The 26,984-nt window shown below is 40.9% G+C and overlaps 1 protein-coding gene across 1 annotated transcript; it reads left to right on the top strand.

Moving 5' to 3' along the window:
- Window positions 1-75: 75 nt before the first annotated feature.
- On the top strand, window positions 76-26,807 carry mkln1 (muskelin 1, intracellular mediator containing kelch motifs). The gene is made up of 18 exons (XM_041029777.1): window positions 76-174; window positions 1,273-1,342; window positions 4,911-5,053; window positions 6,773-6,861; window positions 6,963-7,072; window positions 8,091-8,283; window positions 8,442-8,558; window positions 8,774-8,839; window positions 13,299-13,411; window positions 13,551-13,763; window positions 14,459-14,680; window positions 14,789-14,918; window positions 17,088-17,235; window positions 17,724-17,838; window positions 20,697-20,836; window positions 21,367-21,469; window positions 21,613-21,667; window positions 22,479-26,807. Exons 1-18 carry the CDS (start codon window positions 95-97, stop codon window positions 22,598-22,600), a joined length of 2,229 nt encoding a protein of 742 aa, XP_040885711.1. The 5' UTR covers window positions 76-94; the 3' UTR covers window positions 22,601-26,807.
- The last annotated feature ends 177 nt before the right edge of the window (window positions 26,808-26,984 follow it).

Below are 26,984 nucleotides of genomic sequence, written 5' to 3'. Positions count from 1 at the left end.
GCTGTACATAGACAAACAAGGTGCACTGTCTCTTTAAGGCCTTCGCTGTTCGCTCTGCACTAGCCTCCCGCTGCTTGTTATTTTCTGCAACAAGATGGCTGTTGTTCCTGAGAGCAGAGTTCTGACTTTCAGCGTTTTTAAGTGGAGCTCGTACTCCTCTACATATTTACCTGAGTGAGTAGTGCACATAGTAGCCGGCCCAGCGTATGCATTAGGTTTTGTGGGTACAGCTGGTCTTTTGTCGCCACAGTGCACCAGTGTATGCTCGAGCCGGCCCAACGGGCCTAGCTCGTCTGTGATCCTTGCCAGCTAGCCGCTTCGTCAGCAGCGTCGGGGGCGTTTGGTTTGGATACCTCGCTGCTTGACAGTTACGTTGCTGATAGTCCATTGAAGTGTTTGCGGTATCTAAACAGTGCTCTTGAATAACAGTATACCCGATAAGACAACGTTTACATATTTATTTGAAACTTGTAGTTAGTCACCAGTGTCATTTAGATCGTGCCATAGATATGAGTTTGTTTATTCTGCCCTGTCGCCCGGTTTTAGCATCTTTGTTTATCTTAGTTCATACGTTCTTCTCTTGTAAGAGCCTGAGAACCTGTTTTGGATCAATAGCCCTCAATGCCGTATATTGAAACAACTCTAGACAAGTTCAATGCAACTTCAGACTAATGAGTTGTTAAAAGAGCACCATATTTATAGAATTGGGCAATTTGCAGTCCAGGACCCAACTATGTTAGCCACGAACGTCCACTTCAGCTAACTGGCCTTCAGAGCTAAAGCAGCTGCTGTTATCTAACCAAAGACCTTTGCTTTAGCTACAGTAGCCATTCAGCTAGCTGAAAGTTCTCTTAATATACCAACTGTAACACTTTATGCTTCGCATACACATATTAACTTTACGAAATGTTAGAATTTGAGTGAAAATCAGCCATTGTTTTAAAACATACCGCCTGTTGCTGGATCATCACTAAGATACAATTTAGTAGCGTTAGCTAGCTAACAACAACAGCCTGCTAGCTTATAGCATCGTTGTTATAATGGCGTATTGGACAGAGCAGTCTTGCTGGACCACATAAGCAATATGATTCCTTTACAGCTGTTTTTTTTTAAATATAAATACATATACACACGCACATACACAGTTATATATACGCAGTCCTGTTTATTCTGCCCTATGATGAGCTATGATACCTGTATAGTGTTGCTACTCTGATATAGGACAGAGAAAAATAAACTCTCCTGTTCTGTGTGTGTGTGTGTTTTGTTTAGGAATATCCTGGTGGACAAACCTAATGATCAGTCTTCCAGGTGGTCTTCTGAGAGCAACTACCCTCCACAGGTAATTCCAATAAATTGAGGATATGTGTGGGGTAGCTGAAGGAATGTGTGTCTTTGACCTGCTCACATTTAAGATGTCAATACTAAGTCATCAGACATTGGAGAATTCGGATAAGCTTGTTAAGGAAAGCTATCTCCAAGTTTAGCCATGACAACCTTACCTTCTTCTAGGGATATAATTCATAAATCAGTATTTGCTGAAAAATGGATTGTTCAAGTAAATGTTAACTCAGTGTTCAAATTTGGTATGATATTCCTTCTGCATCTCTGAGATATGCATTAAATCCATTTGAATGTTTTGAGTGTTCATATGTTGGCTGAATTTCCATACAGTGCCATTGTGTACAGCGAGCGAATACAGTTAGAGCCCATGCTGAAGGCAAGGTGCAAGTGGTTTTCCATAAGATAATAATGGTATTTGGGCGATGGCATTATTGTATGTATGATTCCAATTATTTCAACGATTAGTTTGAATTACATGTTTTTTGAGTTTACTGCATGAATGTGTTTAGTGTCAGTTGTTTAAAATCAAGGCTGGGAATAACTTATCAGTAATTGATGCTTTAAGAGGCTTTAGTTGATTGGTTAGTTGTTTATTGAGCCGTCCTTTATTCTGTTTATTAGTTGGTTGTCTGACTTTGTTTTCACTGTTTTCTTGTGTTAAACCAGTGATGTTTCCACTGTGTAGTTCTCACTGTGTATTTAAGCTTTACACACTTTAAAATAATTAGTTGGACATAAAATGCGATTCAAAATAGATTAAACACAACAAGGAGCAGGTAAAAACAAAGTCGGTCAATTAGAGCTGCTAAACAGAGTCAGGTAAGGGGCGAAGACAGACACACAAGGAACAGAGGCCTGTGCTACGAAGCAAATTCAACAAATCCAGGATACCTCTTTGTTATCTGGCTCCACTAAGCCTATCATTGGTCATCCTGGATCACCTGTACTACGAAGCTGGTTATCAACTGGTTCAGTTAACTCTGGGTTTATCCTTCTGCCTATGAGCGCATTCATGGGAAGGAGTGTTAATTACAAACAACATTGTGAATAAAGAACTTAAAATGATATGAGAACATGACATCGTCAGGTAAATTCAGTTATAGAGACAAGCAGAGGTGATATTCAACAAGGTCAGATGTAAACAACATGATCACATGACTAGAATAGAAAAGAAACTCTAAAAATAATTTACAGTTGTTAAAGTCAGACTAAGGACATAAAAGAAGTATATAAATTATCTTTTTTTACTGAATTAGTAACAAATTAATATGAAGATGTGAAGCAGGTAAAAACAAAAGTCAAAGTAATTTATAATCACATGAAATATTTAACATTGTGTGGATCATTTTTCTAAAAGAGGGTTTAGTTTGAATGAGTAGTTATAGTCACAGAGTCTCCTTATGTTATTCTAAGCTGCAGTGATGGAATCAGAATAAAAGCATCAACACTGTCTGGAATTCTGTCAAATTAAAGAATCTTTGTTCAGTTAAGGTGAAGCTATAATATTTATTATGTAGTTATTTAGTGATAAACTCACTTAGTTTCAAAACCAGAATGAACACATGGAAAACCTCCAACCTCAAAACAATTTGAGTGAACCATTTTGCTGCTTGACCTAACCACTGTCATAAAACTGAAAACCCAGGGTTAAACCTGAAGTTACTGCACTAACACCACATTTTGCTCAGTAGCACGGGCCTCTGAAGTACACGTTTTATGTCAAATATGCCCTGTAAAAGAAAACCTAATAAAAAGTTAATTACAAAAAAATAAAAACAATCATACCACTAGAATGAGCATGTATGATTTTTAAATGCACAAAATATGAAGGTACCAAATATAGTTTGGTGCCTTGAACCAAACAATATTCATAAAGGTAATGAAATCTGGTTTTAATGGGTTTGGGTGTTTGTTTTCTTCCTTGGTTGCCAAGGCTTTTGTTTACTTAGTTGTACATGATGTATGTGATAAACAGGTGTGAGCTTTTGTTTAAAAAAAAAAAAAAAACAAATAAAAGGAAAAGTAAAAAAATAAAAGGAATTGAAAAAAAATAGATAAATAAATTAAAATTAAGATTAAATTAAATTAAATTTAAGCCAGTAGAGTAGGTAAGCTTAAATGTGACTTTGAGATAGACAAATAGGCCAAGAAATGGGCAATCGAGGCATATGTACATATGCGCACATTTTCGCGGTATTATTGTTTTTAGAGTAGACTTTTTCATACATTGGCAATTTGGACTTTAGATATAGGTGTGGCCTTTTTTCATTTTAAATGCCTCATAAATCAGAAATTTTGATTTTGATTTTAAAAATTGTAAACAATCTGACGTGGTTCAGTTTTTTAACACAATTTTCAGAAAGCAATATGCAACTGTAGGCCAGTGATTTTTGAAGTTAAAGACATGTGATGGAGCAGAACAATTCCTAAAAATGTCAAGCCTGTAGTAGGAGCAGTTCAAAAGTAATGAGATATGGAACTTGACCATAAAAACAACCCTAAAAGCCCATTTTGTAGCTGTGCTGATAAAAATTAAACTTCTTAAACAAGCACTGAGTCCCTACTATCTCCAGGGCCAGAGGTACCATAGGCTTGACCAGCAGAGGGGACACAGATGAACTTCACATGAGATCTGTGTCCAGAGTTGAAGAAAGCTCCGGCAGGGCATTTAGGAGAGAACTAGTTTTAATTGATCCCTGCAGAAAAACACATGTTCACACAAAGTAAATACACTTAGGATCTATACAAAATGCTCATTGATCCCAGTAGTGGCACATGTTGTTCACATCAAATCCATAGAGTAATACACTCTGTGCTAAACAGCAGCTTAGCAGAATGTTTGAGACACACTTTCACTGCCTGAGACATGGAACTGAGAAGATTAGAGTGGGTTATTCCCGCTAACCAATTAAAACAAAGTGTGGGCCAAATTCTAGGCAAGGATCTGTAAATGATTTCCTTGAATATATGAGTCATTGCAGGCGCTTGATTTTTTTTTTTTTTAAATCACATGCTGACTGACAGTGAACTAGGCCAAAAAAACAAGATCAGTGCCTGACAGGAGAGTCAAAAGTCAGTGAAGCTTTTTTTGTTTTTATTGATTATGAAGGTCAAAGGTGAAATTCCTGCGGAAAGACTCCTGAATGACATCAGTGTCATTAAAGCTTGATCCCAGATTAATGTTAATAAAGAACGTGGAGCTATAGAATATTCCCTTCTTTATTAAATGTCTGGTTTCCAGTGGCACATCTAATCAATGTTCTGTCCTGTGGTCTCAATTCATTCTAGCCTAATAGTCACCAGTGATTTGTCGTTAGGAGTTCTGGTTTGTTAGAACACCATTGACACATGGAGGCAGCTCATAAAGTGAATATAATGCCAGTTACCTGACGCAGTAGATTTCCCTTGCTGTAATCATTTAAATAACAAGTAAATCTTTTTACAGTGGCTTGCACACCATAAGCACAGGCGGTTTGTGCAGTCCTCCATAATAATATCATACCTGTTCTCTTTGCTTTCAGTCTTTTTCATGTACCCGTTTTCTTTTTCTCTGTCTTTTACTCCAGTTTTTAATCTTGAAAATGGAAAGGCCGGCAATTGTTCAGAGCATCACCTTCGGCAAGTACGAGAAGACTCACGTCTGCAACCTGAAGAAGTTTAAAGTGTTTGGTGGGATGAGTGAAGAGAACATGACAGAGCTTTTGTCCAGGTGAGATGTCAGTCAGAAATTTGCAGCTACTTTAATGTGAAATTGGATTGTTTAGAGCTCTCTGTGGGGTGATACACAGCCTGGAGTTGAATTCTGCCTCAGAAGACAAGTGAAAGGGAAAGAAAGTCCCACAAGCAATAAAGCATCTGCAAGAAAGTTGTGTTATTGATGTCTGGGATTTATTTTGCCTGAGGTCTACAAAGCATGATTTGGGGTTAGCGAGGTAACTTTAGGTAATGGTGGTTCACTTCTTACTACATTACATTGCTATGGTAACTTGTGCTTGTGCCAGAGCAGGTTAAGTGTAGAGGCTTGGATGGAGAATGGATTGAATGGTTTTGCTGTTGGATTTTTTTCCTTCGCTCTCGTTTTAAAATAAACAGAGGGAGAGTTTATCACTATTCTTTTCTATTCTGGTCATGTGATAACACTTAATAACCTGTGAGGCCCTATGAGGTCAGGTGTTCGTCTAGTTTCTGCCTTGTGTTTCCACTGTTTTACAAAGTGAACAATTCCGGATGTATGTTACTGAAAAGGGGGCACCTGGATGGGCGGAACAGACAACAATGGAAAATGGGCCACTAGTACTGATTTTTTTTTCTACATGTAATGGCTTTGAAACATCAGTATATGTTAATGAAAAGATGGGCCTCACTTGCAGTAGCAGGTTCACAGAACAGAGCAACAACAGCCTGCTGGTAGAGAGAAAATCACTTCTAAACATATTGTTGGTTTCATGCTGCCCTGTGCAAAAGCAGGTCATCACTGGAAACCTTTGGATACTTGGAACATTCTTGGAACCTTAAACCAAATGAAACGACTATATCGCATGAAAAAATTCAACAAACAAGAAAGCAAAACATAGTCAGATATTGGGATTAAGAGATTTTTTTTTGCCTGCATATTGAAACACACCTCCCTACAGTTCGTATTTCACAGTGGAAACAAAAGCAGAAAGGCTGCATAATTATTTTCATGATCAGTTAGTCATCAACGCCATTCGCCTTTAGAGTCAAGGGTGGTGTTCTCAGTTTGCTTGTTTTATCTGACTAAAGGTCGTAACCCCAAATATTTTTTTGTTTCCTGCCATATGAGCCAGGTTCTGCTCAAGGTTTCTTCCTGTCGCCTTCCACTGTCGCCTTAAGTGCTTGATGCTGTGGGGTTTGCTGGCTTCATTTCTCCCAGTGTCCACAGATACTGGAGCACTGTTGAGAAGCACCTGCAGTCAGTGCAGGTGTTTCGTCTCTTTAAAGATAGACTGAAGCTGGACCACTACCCAGAATGCAGCAGCACATGGATGCTGTTTCAACCTACCAGTGTCATTTGTGAAACAACTGCACTTTTAGTAACATAAAACATCTAAAGTAGTTTTGCGCCTTCATTTCAGAGCTGTGCACAGGTTATTGATTTACTCAGCCCCTCCATGTCTCTCTCTCTGAGTGTCTCTCTCCCTTTCTCTGTCTCTGACTCTCTTTCTATTTCTTCCTTTCTCTCTCTGTCTGTCTGTCTCTGACTCTTTCTCTTTCTTCCTTTCTCTCTCTGTCTCTGTCTCTGACTCTCTTTCTTCATTTCTCTCTTTGTCTGTCTCTGTCTCTGAATCTTTCTCTCTTTCTTCATCTCTCTCTCTCTGTGCCACCCTTAGCCCTGTGGTTCAGCCACAAAGTGTATGTAACTCTGTGGTAAACAGTGTCTGCATTCCTCTTTCTTTTCCTCTGCCAGTGGCCTTAAGAATGACTACAACAAGGAAACGTTCACCTTAAAGCACAAGATTGACGAGCAGATGTTCCCCTGCAGATTTGTCAAAATAGGTGAGAGGTGACATGGTTTGTATCAGCGTGTGTGCTTTCACGTTGCACGGTGAGCAGCTGTCTTTTTACACTGTTCTTCTCTTTCTCTGTCTGTGTCTCAGTGCCTCTGATGTCTTGGGGTCCTAGTTTTAACTTCAGCATCTGGTACATTGAGCTGCATGGTATTGAAGATCCTGATGTGGTGCAGCCCTGCCTTAACTGGTACAGCAAGGTAAAGCATGGTCACCTGGAGCTGAGAGATGTGGCAGGGAGAGTTGATTACAGATTCAGCAGGCCTGAATCTGAAAACACTGAATTTGCTGCATTTTTGGAAATCTGTATCTCGGTAACCTAATCACAAAACAGGGATTGTGAATGATAGCCCCACTGACTCAGCAGTAGTTTATTAACTAACATCCATCCATTTTCTTCCGGTAATCCAGAGTCAGGTTGCAGTGGCAGCAGGTTAAGCAAGGTAGTCCCGATGTCCCTCTCCCCTGCAATGCTTTCCACCTCCTTCCTGGGGGACCCTGAAGCGAGATATGCAGTCTCTCCATTGTGTTCTGGATCCACCTCGAGACCCTGTAACAGTTGGGTCTGCCCTGAAAACCTCCAGCGGGTAGCGCCCAAGGGCTGAACCATCTGAGCTGACTTTTTTGAACATGGAGGAGCAGTAACTCTACCCCTAGCTCCCTCCAGATGTCCAAGCTCCTCACCCTGTCTATAAGGGTCAGCCCAGCCACCTTATGGAGGAAACCTATTTCAGGCGGCTTGTATTTTTGATCTCATTCATCTCAGTCATGACCAATACGTTGAACATAGATTGACAGGTGAACTGAAAACCTTGCCTTCCGGCTCAGCTCCCTCATCACCACTGTGGTCTGGTGCATTACTGCTGATGCTGCACCAATGCACCTGTCAGTCTTACCCTCCACTTTACCCACACTCGTGAACAAGCCCGTGAGATTTAAGTCACGTGTTGTTAGACTAATTAATCAGAAAGTTTCATTATCTTCATCCCTTGTTCCCAATTTCAGCCCCTTTTAAAGTTTATAAATTCTAAACAGGATAAACGTAATATTTTTCTGTTTTTACAATACATAAATTATACATATTTTCATACCTTATTTGCTGAATATAAAAGTTGTTCTACATAACTCTCCAAGCATATGTGGCCACCAGTAGAAGGATGTGTTTGTGGACTGATTTGAGTCTGTGTCCTGTTTCCTCTCCATCGTTTACCCTTGCAGTACAGAGAACAAGAAGCCATCCGCCTTTGCCTCAAGCACTTCCGACAGCATAACTACACAGAGGCCTTCGAGTCACTGCAGAAGAAGACTCGGATAGCACTGGAACACCCCATGCTCACCCACCTTCACGACCGGCTGGTGCTGCATGGAGACTTCGATGCCTGTGAGGAGCTGATAGACAAAGCTGTGAGAGGTACTTTACTTGTACTTTACGACCTTTTTTACTACCGAGTATAAGGTTGCCTCTTGAATTTTTGGAATAATTGCTACTGAAATCCTCTGTTATGGCACATTCCCTCTCACATTAATAGTGATTTTTGCTATATCTGATCCTCTTTCTCTCCTTGCTAGAGGGTTTGTTTAACCAGTATATCAGCCAGCAGGAATACAAGCCCAGGTGGAGTCAAATCATCCCCAAATGCAACAAAGGTACAAGCACCCAAGAAATCAACCGAGACGACATGAACGGTGAGAGCATGTGTTCAAGCGGGAAATCTTCCTGATCTGTCAGTCCAAGATTTCAGTGCAGCCTTCTCTTTTTTTTGTTTTTTTTTTGTTGCCTCCCTCCTGCCCTTTCCTCCTCCCATTGTTCCACCCCTCTGACATTATCCTCCCTCTCCCTTCAACCTGCGTCATCTTGCACCTCCCGTGCTCACTACACCGCCCTTGTCTTGTCTTCGCAGGTGACGGTGACGACAACAGGCCGGGCATGAGGGGAGGACATCAAATGGTCATTGACGTCCAGACTGGTGAGACCCACGCAGCCAATGTTAGGACTTGGCTGTCCAACCAACACTATGACTCACATCCTCCTACACAGACTCCGAACTCCAAATCTTTCAGTTACCATTGAATCAAATCAAATTAATCCCCCCCCCCCCCCCCCCCCCAACCACCACTTCCAACCCTTGTCCTTCAAAAGAAAACTGTCCTGAGGGACATCGCTCTTCTAACGGCACATAAATCACCACTTCTGTTTTCACACAGACACGTGACTATTGTTATTTTTTGTGTATCCAGCAACATTGTTGGTGGTGTGCTTGCCTGCTGGCCATATGTAAAACAAAAGCCTGCATTGTGTGTGTGTGTGTGTGTGTGTGTGTGTGTGTGTGTGTGTGTGTGTGTGTGTGTGAGAGAGAGAATGATGCACATTCAGAGCTCAGAGAGCATATTGCATCCCTCTAGTCTGCATCCCAGGCTGCAGACTCTATGCTTTGATAGCAGCAGTAGTCGAGAGTGGTAGTTGAAACAGTAGGTCCTGATTCTTTGTGTCCAGTTCTGTCCTGTGGAGACTGGACTGGGGGATCCTGTTTTGATTACACTTATTATTTTCCATTTTGAAGATGATGGAGCTTGTCACCCATCCCTTCCTACCCCATCCCGATGCTGCTGCTCCTGATCCTCCTTCATCTCTCAGTGTGATACATGCGTCCGCAGAGTTAAACCTGTTACGATGACTATAGAACTTCTGTCCATAAATATCAGGACAGTTACACATGTTTTTTTTCCCCAATTAGAAATAAAATAATGGATGCTACATTAAAGTCTGAGATCAGTCCACATGAAACATTCACCTTGAAAATCTGTTTGGCTGCATTGGCCATATGTTTAGAATGGTTGTCCTGCTGTTTTGATGTATTTGGCTTAACCTGAGCACAGAATGTTTCTGTCAACCTCTGCATTCATCCTGCTGGAACCACATATGTCCGAGTCAGAACAGAACAGAACCAGCACCATGTTTGACTGAGGATGTGGTGGCTTTGGGTCATGGGATGTTCCTCTATCCATCGTTTTGATTTCATTAGTCCGTAGAACTTTATTCCACAACTCTCTGGTTTCTTTGAGTGTTTTTGTGAACTGGCCTTTCTGTTTTTTGAGGCTCACCAGGAGTTTGCATCTTGATTGCAGACAAGGAAACATGTCCACCTACATCCTGGAGAGCATTCTTGACTTGCTGTACAGTCATGAAGGAGGAGCAACAGTTTTCCTGCCAATCTACCCAACTGTTGGTTTTGGCAAACCAGCTGCCTTTTGATATCTTTCCATTCTCTTAGATGTTTGATTTTTTTTGTTCCTCATTATTATCTTCTTCACGTTGATGGTCACATCTTTACTCCTTATATTGACAGACAGCTCCAGAGGACCTCAATCTGTGTGGTAGCTCTTAACTCTCAGTCATCTCTGAGCCACATCTGACCACACACAGATCAGAGGAAACATTCGGTAACTGAAACTTTGGTGCACTATGTTTTAAGGGCTGTATCTCCCACATAGTTCTGCCTAGATTGAAATGAACCTATTCAAATTAATTTTGAGACTTTGATGTAGTCTCCATTACTTTAGTCCAAATTGAAGGTGCTGAAGCTCAGAGCCTGAAGAATAAAACGTGTAACTGTCCAAATACTACTACTACACTACTTGCTAGAGGTTGAGAATTTACTTGTGGTGGTGGGTGTCGCTGCAGTGTGTGACCCATGTTTACGCAGAGACTCGTGCAGCCAGGGGGTGGGGATCTGTAGCCCAAGTAATTTTAGCTCTAGTTTACAGATGTCCCCTGGACACAGGCTGTTGGGTGTACACAGAGACACCTCTATACAGAAGCCAACAACAATAATAAGACAACAGTAGGATTAGCAAAAGGACTAATAACAATACAAACAATAACAATAGTAGAACTAATGATAGTAAGAGGATCAAGGAACTTTTATTGTCATACCAGTACATTTACATGTTATGGCACGAAATTAGTACTCAGGTCCCAGTTTAAGCCATCAAGAGCAAGATGTGAACAAGAGTGAAATATAAACATAAGGGCAATAAATATAAACATTAGAGCAGATATATAAACATTTTGAAATATAAACAATTAACAATTAAAAATATACATAAGATAAGGAAGCCGAGGTTAGCATGTGCATAAATACGGATGTGCAAGTAGGAGGTAGTGGCAGTGCAAATAATAATATAATAATTGGACTTATAATAATAATAATTAATGAGACTTATGTTGGGGGCAGTAGGTGCCCCACAGATCCAAACTCTATAGCTCTGGAGGCAGATGGACCTGCAGAGGGTCAGCAGAAAGAACAAAACTACAGGAAAGAGAAGAAGCTGAGTTAGTAACATGTATTAATAGGATATGAATGAGAACAGAAAGAGAAGGAGAGAGGAGCTTGGTGCATCATTGGAAGTCCTCCTGCAGTCTAAGCCTATAGCAGCTTATCTAGGGGATGGTTCAAGGAAAGACTGAGCCAAAACTAACTATAGCTTTATCAAAGAGGAAAGTTTTTAGCCTCCTCCTGGAGTGGGTGGGTGCCTGCCTCCCAGACTCAAACTTTTAGATGGTTCCACAGAAGATGAGCCTTATAGCTGAAGCATCTGCCACCTATTGTACATTTGTACATACAAACAAAATTTGTATGTAAAGCAGGACTTTTGAGAATTTAAATGGCTCAGCTTCCGTGTTGGACCCCTTTTGCATATTCTGATCAGCTGTCCTACTGTATGTGGAGTTAATAATTATATATCATCATCTCATGCTGAAATGCTGCGGCACAGTTTTGATGATAAAAGTCTGATGGTAAATTCCTGTACACTTCCAGCATGTTTCCTATCCCATTACTATCCTGACAATAAAATAGTGTCTGCAGGAATCTTTAATCCAGTGGTTAGTCCATACAGGCCATTAGTTACCCACATAGTCTCCTGCCATTAGGAAAGGCACAGTCCGGATGCTTATACATTTACATCCATACTACAGATGTATTCTTATAGTGATGAGAAGTGGAATAAATGCATTTTTACTGATCCGTAGCCTGCAACATACCTATTAGTGATTGTCAGCAGTGACTCATTCAATAGTTTTTTTGGCTTTCACAACTCACTCTTGGCCCTGTAGTCTGTTTTGGAATTGCAGCAATAATGGCACAACTTATTTCCTCCTACACAAAGTCTCTGATACAATCACAACTTCCCACAACTCCCATCTGCCTGAGCTGCAGTGGCCTGTATTTGACCCAAACAATGACAATTTTATATTGTGTTTGTCTGTGTGTGTGTGTGTATATATTTAAATTAAATGATTCTTATTAATTATTAGTAATTAAAATGAATTATTGCCGCTGCTGCAATGTAATGAGGTCAAATAATAAACTTCAAAAAGATGGAATGGCGGCCCTGTTCAGACCTGCATCTCGGATGATCTGACCGCAAGGAGGAAAAGGAGGAAGATAGGACAGTTGGGAATGGAGGACATGCAGCATATAGAACATGATACAAACAGGGTTGGAAGTGGACATTGTTAGAGGGCGATCATTCAGATTACAGAACAGTTAGTGAATACTGTGTGCTCAGCAGATTACAGTTATGATAGGAAACAAAAAGCAAAAGCAAAAAGCTGTCATGATTGGTAATTATTTATATTACTGCATAGAATATTAATCCAAAATTTATCTTAAGCAGAGTGGAAAACTAAGAGGTGTGCAGTGGATCATGGGAAGTCCCCCAGCAGCCTAGGCCTATAGCAGCATAACTATGGGATGGTTCAGTTGCCTGAGCCAGCCCTACTATGGACTTTATCCTTAACTGTAACAGTGTCTATAGAAATAACTGTGACTAACTATAGGTTTAGTCATAATAACTAAAACTATAACTACAACTAAATATAAGCCTAATTTTAAAATTAGAGAGGGTGTCTGCTTTCCTGAACCCAAACTAGCAGTTGGTCCCACAGGAGAGGGGCCTGATAGCTAGTGTGGACAGCTCTAAGTTGAGGTGTGAAGAGTCATTGAGGACAAATTTGATTTCTGACCACTCAGACCACTCAGTCTGGGCCGCATTCTTTTGGAGTGTGAATGCAAATATGTCCAGGGCCACATCTGTGTAAGGGAATGTACGTATTAATTGTAAACAAATACAGTTTGAGTATTTGTGTGAGTTTTTTATTTTTGAAGTTCATAGAGATATATCACAAGTGCTTCGAACATCTCGGGCTGTTTGGTTTCACTGGATCGTGCCAAGTAATAGACCCAGCGTGTCTGGTCATCACTAAATTGTTTTTATTGGCAAGAGAGCCAATAAATATAATGCGAGAGTTTGTACTGAGAGAAGGGACTATCTGAAACAGAAAGCACATGAAGAGAAGCGATATCATGCTGAATATCTGTGATTTGTCTTCTTGGTGAACACTCACTGTTTGTCCCCCTGCAGAGACCGTGTACCTTTTTGGGGGCTGGGACGGCACACAAGACCTGGCTGACTTCTGGGCTTACAGCGTCCAGGAGAATCAGTGGGCCTGCATCTCCAGAGACACTGAGAAAGAGGTGCAAAGGCTCCTCTAGAAATGACACCAATACATACACGTTCAATGTGTTCCACTGTTTTGAGTGTAAAGTTGTTTATTGATTGAGAGTAAGAAAGAGCTGAACAGCTTATGCATTGTGTTTCCTGTTGACCAATCAGAGCGGCCCAAGTGCTCGTTCCTGCCACAAAATGTGCATTGACTCCCAGCGGCGCCAAATCTACACACTGGGCCGGTATCTGGACTCCAGCGTCCGGAACAGCAAGTCCCTGAAGAGTGATTTCTACCGTTACGACATCGACGCCAACACCTGGACGCTACTCAGCGAGGACACATCAGCCGACGGAGGGCCGAAGTTGGTGTTTGACCACCAGGTAGATCAGATCAGTGGCCTTCTGACACATTTACACAATGGCTACGTATTTAACTGTGATTTGTTGTGTCTGTCTGATCGAGCGGCTGCCAGGTTACAGGTGATCGGTCTTTGCAAAGTGGCCCACAAACCACACCCTTGAATTAGCAGCTTACAGAAAAATTTGAATACTTAGTTGTTTGGTGATTTTCACTGTTTTTGATTCATGAATACAGGGTTCGTACAGATCCTTAATTTTTTTTTTTTAATTTTTACAAATAATTTACTGAAAATCGCTCACATTAACATACACGCAGATCAGGATAGCCTAACCAACAACATAAACTGGTGGCTAAAATGATGCGTTTGTTTCAATGTTCAACAATATGAAGTTGGACTTAAAATTAATTGCTAAGTCTTGAATCGTACCTTAAGATGTAGGAACCCTGGAATATAAAATTTGATTAAAATAAGAAATTAATTCATGAGGATGCAGAACACAAATTCCTGTCAAATTCACTAAATCCAAACAGTTTTCCCAAGCCATGTAAATTGAGGGCGGATGGTCAGCAATTCTTGCACTTCCCCAAAAAGCTGCTCACAGTCAGTGTCTGTATGACCTTTGCTTCCTCCTCTGACACTCTCTCTGAATTTGGGTACTTCCTGTTTCCCCTGTGTCTTGATGTCTTTGACCTCTGCTCCCTGCTCTTCCTGCAGATGTGCATGGACTCAGAGAAGCACATGATCTACACGTTCGGGGGTCGGATCCTGACGTGTAACGGCAGCGTGGAGGACAGCCGGATGTCAGAGCCTCAGTTCAGCGGGCTGTACGCCTACCACTGCCAGGCCGGGACATGGAGCCTCCTGCGGGAAGATTCATGTAACGCCGGGCCAGAGGACGTTCAGTCCCGCATTGGGCACTGCATGCTTTTCCACACTGTGAGTCCAGATAGACTACCTAGATACTTTTTGGTCTGATTCATTTAATTAGACTCTGTGAGCTTGAAAGTGAATCTCCCTCTCTCTCACTCTCTCTTCTGTCCACAGAGAAACCGCTGTTTGTATGTGTTCGGAGGTCAGAGGTCAAAGACGTACCTCAATGATTTCTTTAGCTATGATGTAGATGGAGACCATGTAGAGATCATATCTGATGGCACCAAGAAGGACTCAGGCATGGGTAAGATGTCAAACCTTTCCATCCATTTCCATCCTAACACTCAACTGACATTGAGAAATTTGTTTGTATATTCTTTCACCATTTTTTTGGGGGGGGGGGGGGGTTCGGACCTCTGGCTTTATTGGAAAAGTAGTTCTGCTCTTTGGGGCCAGTGTATGATGCACGTAAAAGCACTTGCACCTGTTGTTTTCTGTGTAGAAATCACACACAACAGCGGCATCTTAACACACGTCTGCTAGAGGTGTTGTTAAACAATGCAACTCTGCTTGATGCTGCTTTTTCATCCCACTTGAGTTTGCACACCTGCAGGGTGTGAACTTTTTTTTTGTTGGAAATGTGGTATCTAAAAGAATACATGAAAATGAGTAGTCATTGTGATCACTGAGTGTCTGACTTTATTAGTTTGCTATTCTGGATTGTTGCTTTTGAACCGGCACTTTATTTTCTTGAATGTTTTTCAAAGTTGACGCATGACAGTTTTTTGCAGTAATTGTCCTGTAGCCTAATGAGTACTGTTTAACTTAAATCTGTGGATTCATGCGACAAAATAAACGTGTCTGTAACCACAGCAGACATCTCTGCTGCTGCATTCAGAGTCTAATGGGCTCTGAGTTTGTTGGCTTCTCTGTCTGATTTCCAGAAGACAATCCTGACATAGTGATAATATGGAAGAGAGGAATAGAAAAAATCAAATAGGTGTTTGAGTGAAAGAGAAGAAGAAAGAACAGAATGTGTTTTGGCAGGAGGGAACTAGCAAGGCTGAACACTTCTTTTCTCTGTATCTCATGAGCAGGCACATTGACTTGTACTCAGGCCGAGCTCAGCACCGAAGCAGCATCATAGTTGTCTTTGTGGCCTGATGTCTGTTGATCTGCCTTCTGTCTTTCGCTCTGCATGCTGTCTGTCGCTCTACCTTCTGTCTGTCACTCGTTCTCGGGGTGGTGGTGTGAATTTTGACATTTTGCCATGGAACGGGAAGTTGTTGTAACTCAGATATTATATACATTGTGAAATCTGTCCCATACTTCAGCTTTCACTCCTTCTTTGAAGTGACATTACTCGGTTTTGTCAAGCCTGAAACCTGCTCATTGCTGCTCCTGGCTTTATTTTTGCTGCTTCTCTCTCTGGAGTGCAAAAAGACTAGAACCTTAAATATCTTTAAGTGTGTGTGTGTATATATATATATATATATATAGATATATAGATAGATAGATAGATAGATAGATAGATAGATAGATAGATAGATAGATAAAGATATAGATGTAGATATATAGATAGAGATAGAGATATAAACACACACACACACTCCACTGTGTATTTTGATATTCTGTGCAGAAAATGCTTCAGACAAAGCAATCAAAGCAGTGAGATACATAAATATATAGATAGAGATAGATAGATATAGATATACATATGCTGGCAGCGGTGAGACAGCGTTTGACCACATCAGTGCTAATAAGTGTTAATTTCATGCTTGTTGTGGTTCTTTCTCTGTGTGCAGTATTCATGGAGAATAAAAAAAAAAAGCATACTTCAGTAGGACTGTTGATAATGGACTCACTGTTAAAAATGGTGGTGCTATGTGGTGCTGCAGGTATCATGGAGCTGCATTAGATTCAGTTTCTAATTAACAAACAAACCTTTAATTGAACTGAAACGCAATAATGTTTGAAATTTGACTGCACTGAACATACTGATGAATCATATTGGAGTTTGCGGTATTAAACAAAATAATTGTGTTCATGCATATAGCCCTTTCTGTTACCCTGACTGTGGACTGCACAGGGAATTTAACCCTTGCCCTTGCAATTTGGGTCCGTTGCTCTACCCACTGCAGGTCAGAGGCCTACAGTCATCACGGGAGAGCAACAGTGTCTGTCAGCATTTCTCCATTTGGATGCTGTTCACTCTCTGTGGGGCCTTGTTGCCATGGCAATATGTTGCTATGTCATCAAGTAGTTTTTTTTGTTTTTGTTTTTATTTGGTAGCCGCCTAACTCTGCAGCTCGCTGCTTTCCTTTTTCTTTTCATCTCAGCAAGAAGGAAGTTTTATGACTAATTAAGTTTGTTGAAATTAATTTTGTTCTTATGCTAATTAAACTATTTTTTAAACATTGTTTAGAAATTTGCTTTAGGAGTAAATATTTGTTGTTGTTTTTGGCCTCCACAGTGCCAATGACAGGTTTTACCCAGAGAGCCACCATTGATCCTGAGCTCAATGAGATCCACGTACTGTCGGGCCTCAGCAAGGACAAAGACAAACGTGAGGAGAATGTCCGTAACTCCTTCTGGATCTATGACATCGCCCGCAACAACTGGTAAGAGACAAAGTGAAGAAAGAAAAACAAACACACACACACACACATTCTGTATCAGCAGGGTGGTTTCTGTGATCATCACTGCAGCAACAAGGTAAGAGTGCAGGAAATACTTTCACACACATCAGCTCTCTGATGTGCCAAGAGCTTCACCACAACAGACAGTGGAGAACATGCATGAAAACAACACACACTCTCACATGTAAACATTTTTATAATACATTTAAGGACAGTTCCTGACCTCAGGTTGTCCTACTGCATGTTCCCAGTGTGTATATGAATGTGTGTGCACATGTAACAAAGTGCATTTGTGGAACCTTTTTTCTTTGAAGGCTTCAGGAAGTATTCAATTTGTTTCAGGAAGTGTTTAATTTGTATGCCACATATGTAATTTTGCTTCCTTCTCCTCTTTTCGTGTGTGTGTGTGTGTGTGTGCGTGCGTGCGTGCGCTCGTGCGTGTGCGCTCGTGCATGTGCGCGCATGCTCAGGTCATGTGTGTATAAGAACGATCAGGCAGTGAAAGAAAACCCAAGCAAGACCCTGCAGGAGGAGGAGCCATGTCCACGCTTTGCACATCAGCTGGTGTATGATGAGATGCACAAGGTAACACACACACAGCTCACACATCCATTTGGTTGAAGGTTTAGTTGTTCAACACTCTGTGGGGGGAAAAAACATTTTTTGGGTTTGAAATTGGATTATCTCATAACTTTGTAAGTATAACTAACATAGGCCCGAAAAGTTCCAGTTTTGCTTCATCGCTCCACAGAAGTGATCTGAAAACCTCTTTGGCTTATATATATAGTTTTGAGCAAATTGAAGCCAACTTTTCTTGTACTTTTGGGTCAGTAGTGGTGTATGTCTTGGAGTTTAGGCATGGAGCCCTTCAGCGTTTAGTATGCACTAGTGATGCATTTCGTCCAAAAGTGCATTTTCGGTTTTCGGCCGAAAGACTTTTATCACAGAAACAACACGGCGTGATGATGTTGTGATGACGCAAGCAAAAACGGCGGCCAGTACAAGCTTGTCTGGAAAGGCCAACATGTCTGCGGTGTGGACGTATTTTAGTAAATCTGAGAAAGACACACGGATAGCGATTTGCAAAACATGTAATGTCGAAATTTCAGGAGCGGGTGCGTCTGCAAAGAATTTCTCCACGTCGGGTTTAATTTATCACCTGAAATCCAAACATCTTGATCGCTATGCTGAATATGAGAGGAATGCAGCACAGAAAAGGAAAATCCCTCCCAGCACGCCCACTCCGTCTGTGTCGGACGTTTTTGAAAAGGCAAGGAAGTTTAAAACTTAACTTAAAATGCTGCAATTAATTACAATTAACATATGGACTATGGCAGTCTTTGTTTTGATACCCTATTATATTGTAGTCCTACAGCAAAAAATTTAAAATGCACTTGACTTATATGCACTTTGTGTTTTTATGAGGGAACATATTTAATTTTACAATCTTGTTTAAATTGATTTATTCTTTGAAACATTCATATTAATTTATGTAATCGCAATGCCTTGCAATTTTCGTGAGGTTAGTACACAGTCATAGCCATAAATGCAATGGTACTAATAATTGGCATAATAATTTTTTTTCTGTGTTTCGGTTTTCGGTTTTCGGCCTTGGTTTCCTCATTTTCGGTTTTCAGTTTCGGCCAAGAATTTTCATTTTGGTGCGTCCCTAGTATGCACCTTACTGTGGAAACTGGAAACTGAAACCTGTGCTGTGTCTGCTGCCACCAAGTGTTGCTGCAGGTCTTTTGCAGTCAGTCGAGGGTTTTTGACCATCTGCCTCCTCAGGGCTCTGGTGGCAGCTGTTGATTCCTCTTTTTGCCAGGTCCAGGTAGTGTAACCACTGTTACTTTAACTTTAAACACTTTAACACTTTAACTTTAAACTTGCGAACTATTCTTCCATCTGTATCTCTAGGAACATTAAGTGCCTTTGCTATCTTTTTGTATCCTTTTCCTTGTTTGTGCGAGGCAGTGATCTCTACTCCGAGCATTTTGCATGCATTGAAATGTCACTGCCAACAATCCAGGTATTTGAGGTGTTCTGTCCCAAGCCCACCTCATGTAACTAACGAAGCTCTTGATTGGTTGCATCAGGTGTGCTTGCAACCACATCTGATTTGCAAATGTGTGCTATTATGAAGAATTCTATTCAGGGGGTAGAATAAAGATAAAATTTTGCCAGTAAACCTAAAATGAAAACAGGCTTGGAATCATTCTGGTTGCAGCTGTGTGTGTGTGTGTGTGTGTGTGTGTGTGTGTGTGTGTGTGTGTGTGTGTGTGTGTGTGTGTGTGCGCCTCTACTGAAGCAAAGTGTGTCCATGTCAGGAAGGGGTACTTCCTCAAGCTAATGTTAAGCGCTCCCCACGGTTTTCACTTTATTGAGTAGCAGTACTCTGTAACGCACTTGACTGATGCAACACTCCCAGTTCGTTTCTGATATCAGCTACCCACGCTGGGTTAGCCACTATCATTGACACTACCACAGCATAGCTAATAACCCCTGATAGGGACCATGGTTACTGTTAATGTTGTCGGGCTGGGGTGTGGCTTGGCCTGAAGTATGCCCCAAGCCACCATTGAATCTTAGAAAGTTTCCAAGCTGAACCAACTCCAGTTGAACCAGTGCTAGCACCAGCTCAGAACTAGCACAAGGTTCCAGGTCCAGGGTAGATCCTTGTTAGACACCTGTAGAAAGATCGAGGGCAGCTGGTTGATGATGCTGTGCTCGGATATACAATTTAGTACAAGTATGATTGGATATTGAAGCATTGAGGAAACATTCCCTGAGAAATTGAAACGTTCATAATTTTGGTATTAGCATTGGCTAGTACTGAGCTCTTTGAGCATATCTGCATCCGTACCAAAAATATCCTTTACTCTGGCTGGTTTAAGAGATCAAATCAAAGACAAAGAATCTAGTACTGAGTTGAAAAACGTGCAACAGCAGCCACAGAATTAATAAAGTGGTGGTTAACAGTGACTACTACTTCAGCTGGATTGTTTCTTAGCTTTCCATTTACTTTAAGTTCAAACAGTTTCCTTTCTTTATTGTGATTTCTTGTTAGTTTTTATCACTGGTTCCAGATCATTTTAGAATTACAGCTTGCCTTTTCTGTTATGGTCAAGAAAAAATATTCTAGCTTAACTGTTCATAATCTTTACCATCTTATTCTGTGACATAGCAAAATGGTGTCTGTCATGGCTCAATATAGGCTTATAACTGCAGTTTTTAAGGCAAGATACAGTTCCGTCATCGCTTTTGGTTAGCTTTCTGGCCACCAGAGTCAAAATTGTGCTCAGAGAGACCAGTTAACATATTTTGTTACTAAATATAAACTCAATTTGAGTCCTGGCAGACTTAGTTCTTCTTGTGGGCCAAAGTTAGTTAGTTTTGTGCTCATGAGAATATTTGATCGGTGTGTATTCCTTGTGTGTTTCCAGGTGCATTACCTGTTCGGTGGAAACCCTGGGAAGTCTTGTTCTCCCAAGATGCGCCTGGATGACTTCTGGTCCCTCAAACTGTGTCGGCCCTCTAAGGAGTACCTACTCCGTCACTGCAGATACCTCATCAGAAAATACAGGTCTGCTGCTTTTTTTTTTTCTTTTTTTTTTTTTTATTCCAGCAGCCACAGCTGACACACTTTTCCCACCACTGCATCATGTTTTATATAAATCTCATCATGTCTTCTCTGATACACTGTGTCAGTGCCAGTACCGAACATATTAAACACACAGGGTATCGTCCAGTATTGACCAGTTCACATAAAATACATATTCATTGTTACGACACAATTTTAAAAACTGTAAAAACGTTTTGGTGCTTGAACCTTTTACATAAAAAAAAAAAAATCTCCAACACTGTTAACAGTTACATTTAGTTCAATGGAAATGAACTTAACAGTAATGACCATCTTAAATAGAAAAGACCTTTGACCTTTGTCCTGAATAAGCCACAGAATCTCCTTTCAGGGTCATAATGAGAAACCAGACTACTGACCTGTGAAGGATGTTTGCTTTGGGTCTATTGACATCTAGTGGTTAGCTGCTGTAACTGCAGCCCACTGTGTGAATTACAATTAAATTATGTGTACTGTGTGTTCTGGTTGGTCAGGTTTGAGGAGAAAGCCCAGTCAGAGCCACTGAGTGCACTGAAGTACCTTCAGAACGATCTTTCCCTCACTGTGGACCACACAGACCCTGATGAGACCAAAGAGGTATGGAGTTTTCTTTAGCTCTTAATTTTGCATGCACTTTCGGTGTCTGCAAGTTAGCTAGCTCCTTAGCTAAAGGAACTGCGTTTGTTTGTTTCAGCTTTGTTGAATGTTGAAGTAACTCAGATGTTTCTGTTGTGCTTCAGTTTCAGCTCCTCCCGTCAGCTCTCTTCAAGTCCAGCTCTGATTTCATCCCTCTTGGTAAAATCCTGACCTACGTTCATACTAACCACATGTACTACAAGTCCACATAGGAGCAAGAACTAGATTCACATCACCTCCCCATCTGTTTGCATGCTTCTCTTAAAAACCATTGTTTGTGTTTAGAGCATGACACAATTTTCCAGGTATAGAAGTAGATTTGTCAGATGGTGTATCTTGTGGCTTTGTTTGGGACAAAGCTTAAACAATAAAATCAGATACATAAAAGAAACATCAGCGGTAACCTTCGTACTCTGGATGGATGTGTACATATAGGTCTGTGTTTCTGTTCATTATTAACAATCACACCAGATCTGGAAGGGGTCGTGGGAGTGCAAGTAATTTTGGAGCATGTAGTAAATAAACAAAATAATTATTTATATTACTTAATATAAAATTTTGCAAAAAGGGCATTTGCTCTCAGGGGGCGCGTCTCCTTCACCACCACCCATTTCCATTGTGCGTATCCATTGTTCTTGGTCGAGGAATCGAACTGGCGACCCTCCGATCTCCAGGCGATCCAAAGCCGCACCAAAATTCCAGTCATATATAAGCGTTACTTCTGAAAACTGTCAGAGTCCTGAGTCCAGGGAACTTTCAGTGCACTCATCTTTTTGTGTCCTCTTCTTCTGCAGTGGTTTAATGGCACCTCCTGGAGAATTAGCTCCACCAGCTTTTTATCTTGACGTGCTAACTCGTGATAGTCGCATGAGGGGTAGTGGAAGGAAACAGGCAGGAACTCGTGGTTTCTTTCGCAGATGTGTCTTTGACATTCTGCTTCTCACTGGACTCCTGTTTCCTCTCATGTCAGGTTTCTCAGACGTTGACCAGACGTACGCTCAGCGGACGCAGCTCTTTGACACGCTCGTCAGCTTCTTCCCGGACAGTATGACCCCGCCCAAGGGCAACCTGGTGGACCTCATCACCCTCTAGCCCCTCTCAACTCTTAACACACTCCCCCTCCCTCACATCACCTCACCCACTGGGACTGACTGAACGCCGCCCACGCACCTGATGGGACAGAGGAGACGGAGCAGTTATTTTTCTATTCCTGAACCCTGCTGGTGGGAATACGCATCATCTGAAACAGCTTCTCCTCCGTCACACTGACGTGCTGCTTGCCTGCTGTCACGGGATGTGTTACCTGATGGTGACAGTCATAAAAACACACACACACACACCAACATCACTGTATTTACACATGAGCAAAATTACTCAACAGCCTGAAGAGTGTCTGTGTACTTGTTTATCTATCTTTGTGAAGACAAATTTGAGGGTAGACATTTTGGGAAAGTGAGGACATTTTGGTTGGTCAACAAAGTGCAGTTTGAGTACTGTTTGAGGGTTAAAACTTTTCCAGCTTAGAATCAGGCTTAGGTTAGGGTTAGGCATTCAGTTCAGATGGTTAAAGTCAGGGTAAAGGGCTAAGGAATGCATTATTTCAGTGAGTGTCCTCACAAAGATATAAGAATAAGTGTGTGTGTGTGTGTGTGTGTGTGTGTGAGAGAGAGAGAGATATTCCCTCCCCTTTTTCTTTGCTGATAAAGATTAAGCCCCACGTAAGCCTGCCAAACATCACTTGTTTTTTTTTTCATGACTTGATTTTTCTTTCCAGAGAAGTTTAGGCCAAAAAAACAGAGGATTTGCACGTTTGCAGTTTTTTTTTTTTTTTTTCATTGAATTTAGCTTTTTTTTTTTTCCTTAAGCGTTTAGATGTGTTGCTTTGTACCCACCCAAACACCCACACAGTTGACCAAAAGGCGTCCTATCTGCACGTTTGAGGCGAAACGGATGATGATGAGACGACGCCAGCCCGGGCCAGTTGTAGTGAAAGTTAAGTTCAGATTCACTCAGACCTGGACGGTGTGTGTGACCGTGGAACGGCTACAGGCCCTCCTCTTCCTTTTCCAATATTCTCAGCATTTCTTCTACAAAATTTTAGGCCACCTCAGCTTTTATTTTGACGATCGGTTCTCTTGCTTTTCTGAAACACTTGCCCCTAGTCATGACAGAGATGGCCGTCAACATTATTAGTATTGTAGGAACAATAGAGATAAAGTTTAATATATATCTAAATATACATTTATATTGGTTTTGGTTGTCACCCATGTAAATTTCTGTCCTGTGTCATTCATGGACTGAAGCTTAATTCTCAGTGGTTAAGTGCTGTACAGATTATGTAAATATAAACATAGGATGCTTTTCAAAGATAGTTGGATTGAACAGATCCTATGCTGGATCATGCTCTTCCTTGTCCCTCTTTATCAGAAAGTCAGGGTCCACATACAGGAATCTTTTTGGATCTACGTGTAATAATCATTATTACTTATTGGGAAGAATTTAAAGTAACTGGTGTGAGTGTGTGAATGAAGTGCTGGTGCCAGTAATTCAGTTTGACAGCTACAGTGGGAAAAGGTGTTTGAGGGCTGTTCCTTCAGTTTGATAAAGTGGGTGAAATTTTTCCTTCTTCTCCTTCAAATCCCAAAAATCAAATGCCACATGTGTTACTTTTATAGACTCATTTTTTAAATCTCTTTTCTGTTTTCAATAATCTGAAATGGGCTCTAAGCATTAATCTGCTGTTTAACTTAATCACTTGTTTGGTCTATAATATGTGTCCCAGACAGCACAGTTTTCTAGAGCCCAAACTAATGTCTTCAGATCCAAAAACCCAAAGAGATTCAGTTTGCACCATTTTCATAGTGAAAAGAAATGTTTGTTTTTGCTGAAAAAAGAATCAGAAGCATAATTTATTATCAAAATAGTTACCAATTCACTTTCTTTCAGGTGACAATTTAAATAATCAACTTACTGTTTCAGCTCTAATTAAATATAGTCCCTGTACCGTGAACCCCGTACCCCGCACCCTGTGCCCCGCGCCCTGTGCCCCGTGCCCCATGCCCTGAGCCCTGTACACTGTACACAGTACCCTGTACCCTGAATCCTAGAATTTGGCTTTTCTCAGCAGGTCTTCAGCAGTTTGTACCCTGATTTGGGCATCCATATTCACACAAATATCAAACGCATTTGAAGTTAAGTTTGGTTCTCACTTAACAGCTGTTTATCTGTTATTGTATTGACTACATAAATAACTAGCTCCAAGCTATTTAGCCCCACTGGAGAGAGTTCATTGCTGTCACATCCATTTAAAAATGGGAAAAAAGTCTGATTCACAGATGTCCAATTTATACTATTTCTACAGGTTAATCCACACCTTTCAGCCAATCAGAACCAAGAAATCTTAGTGGCCATATTAGAAGTTTATGTGACACATATAGAGCTGGTTGCTGCTGTTTGATTCACTCACTACAAGTTGAGCAGACGTACAAGTTTCAGTTGTTTACCCGTTTACCTGCTGTCACCAAATCATAGTTGGGTGTTGGAATCCATCCCTCATTGGTGCGTACTGCTCACCCAGAGTCACACCCTTTAGGTTTGTAGTTTATTAGTCTCCCATGAGTCTCAGTCAAGACACTAACAGATTGTCTCTCAGTGGAAGTCTCATGGACAAAAAAAGCAGTGTTCACTAATCAGGTGAAAGCAACAAATGATTGTCTTTCCCGGTCCCAACAAGTGGGATGCATCACAAACACGCTACTACATGACCTGACACATTACCTGTGTGTGATGTTCAGGATCAGCACTGTTTCTGTGTGCGAAGCCTGAGGAACACTGAGGACACATGAAGAACAGCCACTATCCCCAGTTTGTGCTGAGTCTTGTGTACGTATTCTCTCCAAATCACAGATCCAGGCATCTGTTTTTAATGAAAGATAAATGACAGCACAAAAAATATAAAATGAGAAAAGAATGGAAAGAAGCAGTATGTATAAACACAAAAATCTGAATATGAGCTCAGTGATTTGGATGTTAACGATGACACACAACAAGGTGTGAACTGGGAGCGGGGTAAAAACTGAAACATACCGTGACTTTAGCACTAGGAGCTAACAATACTAACAGAGGCTAACGTTAGCCACCGTGCCCTGCTGCTCGTACCAGACCAATTAAGTCTGTAGCAGCAAGCTTAGAGTTTGCTGCCTCTTTCGCAGATGACTTGGTTTAACACTGATTAGTGGTTTCTTCTTTTCAGCACACACACAGACCGCTGCGAAAATCAGCTGACAAGCGGCATGACATGAAACACAAAAACAGGAAGTTCACTTGTATGAAATATGTCACGAGTGTAAAATCCTTTTTGTTATATGATGCTAAAATGAACTGAAGCAGTTGGGAGGTGGAAGGCAGGTGGACCCTGTCTGAGTTCAATGAACTTTTGGTGAAGCGAACTGTGATATGAAATGATGTTTACTGTGACTGTGGGCAGTCTGCTGACCCCCATCATCACTGTAAATAATGCTGCTGGTGTGTTGACACTAGAGATGAGTAGTTTCCATCACTCCACATTGAGCCTCATGGTTTTGTTTTGTTTTTTTTAGGTATGTTTGTTTCAGACAGTTTTAGCATCAGAATAAACGGACAGAAGTGACTTACTCCTCAAAACAGACATACTTTAATTCTCTCAGTTCATCAGTGGTGGAGAATAAAGCCTCTTTTTACAGTGGAGATGTTGCTTGGTTAGTTTTCAGATTGTATGGTTGTTGTTGGCGTTGAAGGAGGGGACTGCATGTGTGGACTTTTCTGCCCATATTCCAACTCCAAAGGAAACAGATCTGTGGTTATTTAAAAAAAACAAAAAAAAAAAAAAAAAAACAAGAGTAACAAAGCTTCTATCTTAGAAATTGATAAGCCCAGTGAAGAATCATCACTCTCGCTGCAGTTTACTTCTGTTTTGTGCCAGAAGATGACAAATTAAAAAAAAAAAAAAATCCTTGAAAAAATTGAAAGCACCTTTTGCAAAAGACACAATGCCAAATACTATTCTTTGTGCTGTTTTAAGGTAAAAGCTCTTCTACACAACAGAGTTTGCTATTTGAATTGTTTTGTATATTTCTCTTTTTTTCCCATCTTGCCCTCCTCTCAATCCCTGGGTGGGACTCAGGCTGGTTTTTTTTTTAAGGCTGGTACTCTCAGATCAGTGAGCACTACTCTGTGGATACAGTGAATGTGTAGAAAGTCTTGTAGTATTGCATTGTATGTAATGTATATAAATGAATAAAGACTGTATTTTGTTCAGGTTTTCTTACCTGCTGCCTCAGTGGTGTCTCTGCCCTCTAGTGGTTGTTTATAGGTATTACCTACAGTCAGCTGCACAGAACAAGAAACCTACAGAACCTAAGTGGGAAAACACTTCATTTATTTGCAAATCTGAATATGATTGCCAAGGTGATTGACAGTTTAACAGCTTCCAGTGTGT

This window comes from Toxotes jaculatrix, chromosome 22 (assembly GCF_017976425.1).
Source record: "Toxotes jaculatrix isolate fToxJac2 chromosome 22, fToxJac2.pri, whole genome shotgun sequence".
Classification (NCBI taxonomy): domain Eukaryota; kingdom Metazoa; phylum Chordata; class Actinopteri; family Toxotidae; genus Toxotes; species Toxotes jaculatrix.
This window is presented reverse-complemented; position numbering and strand designations above follow the sequence as displayed.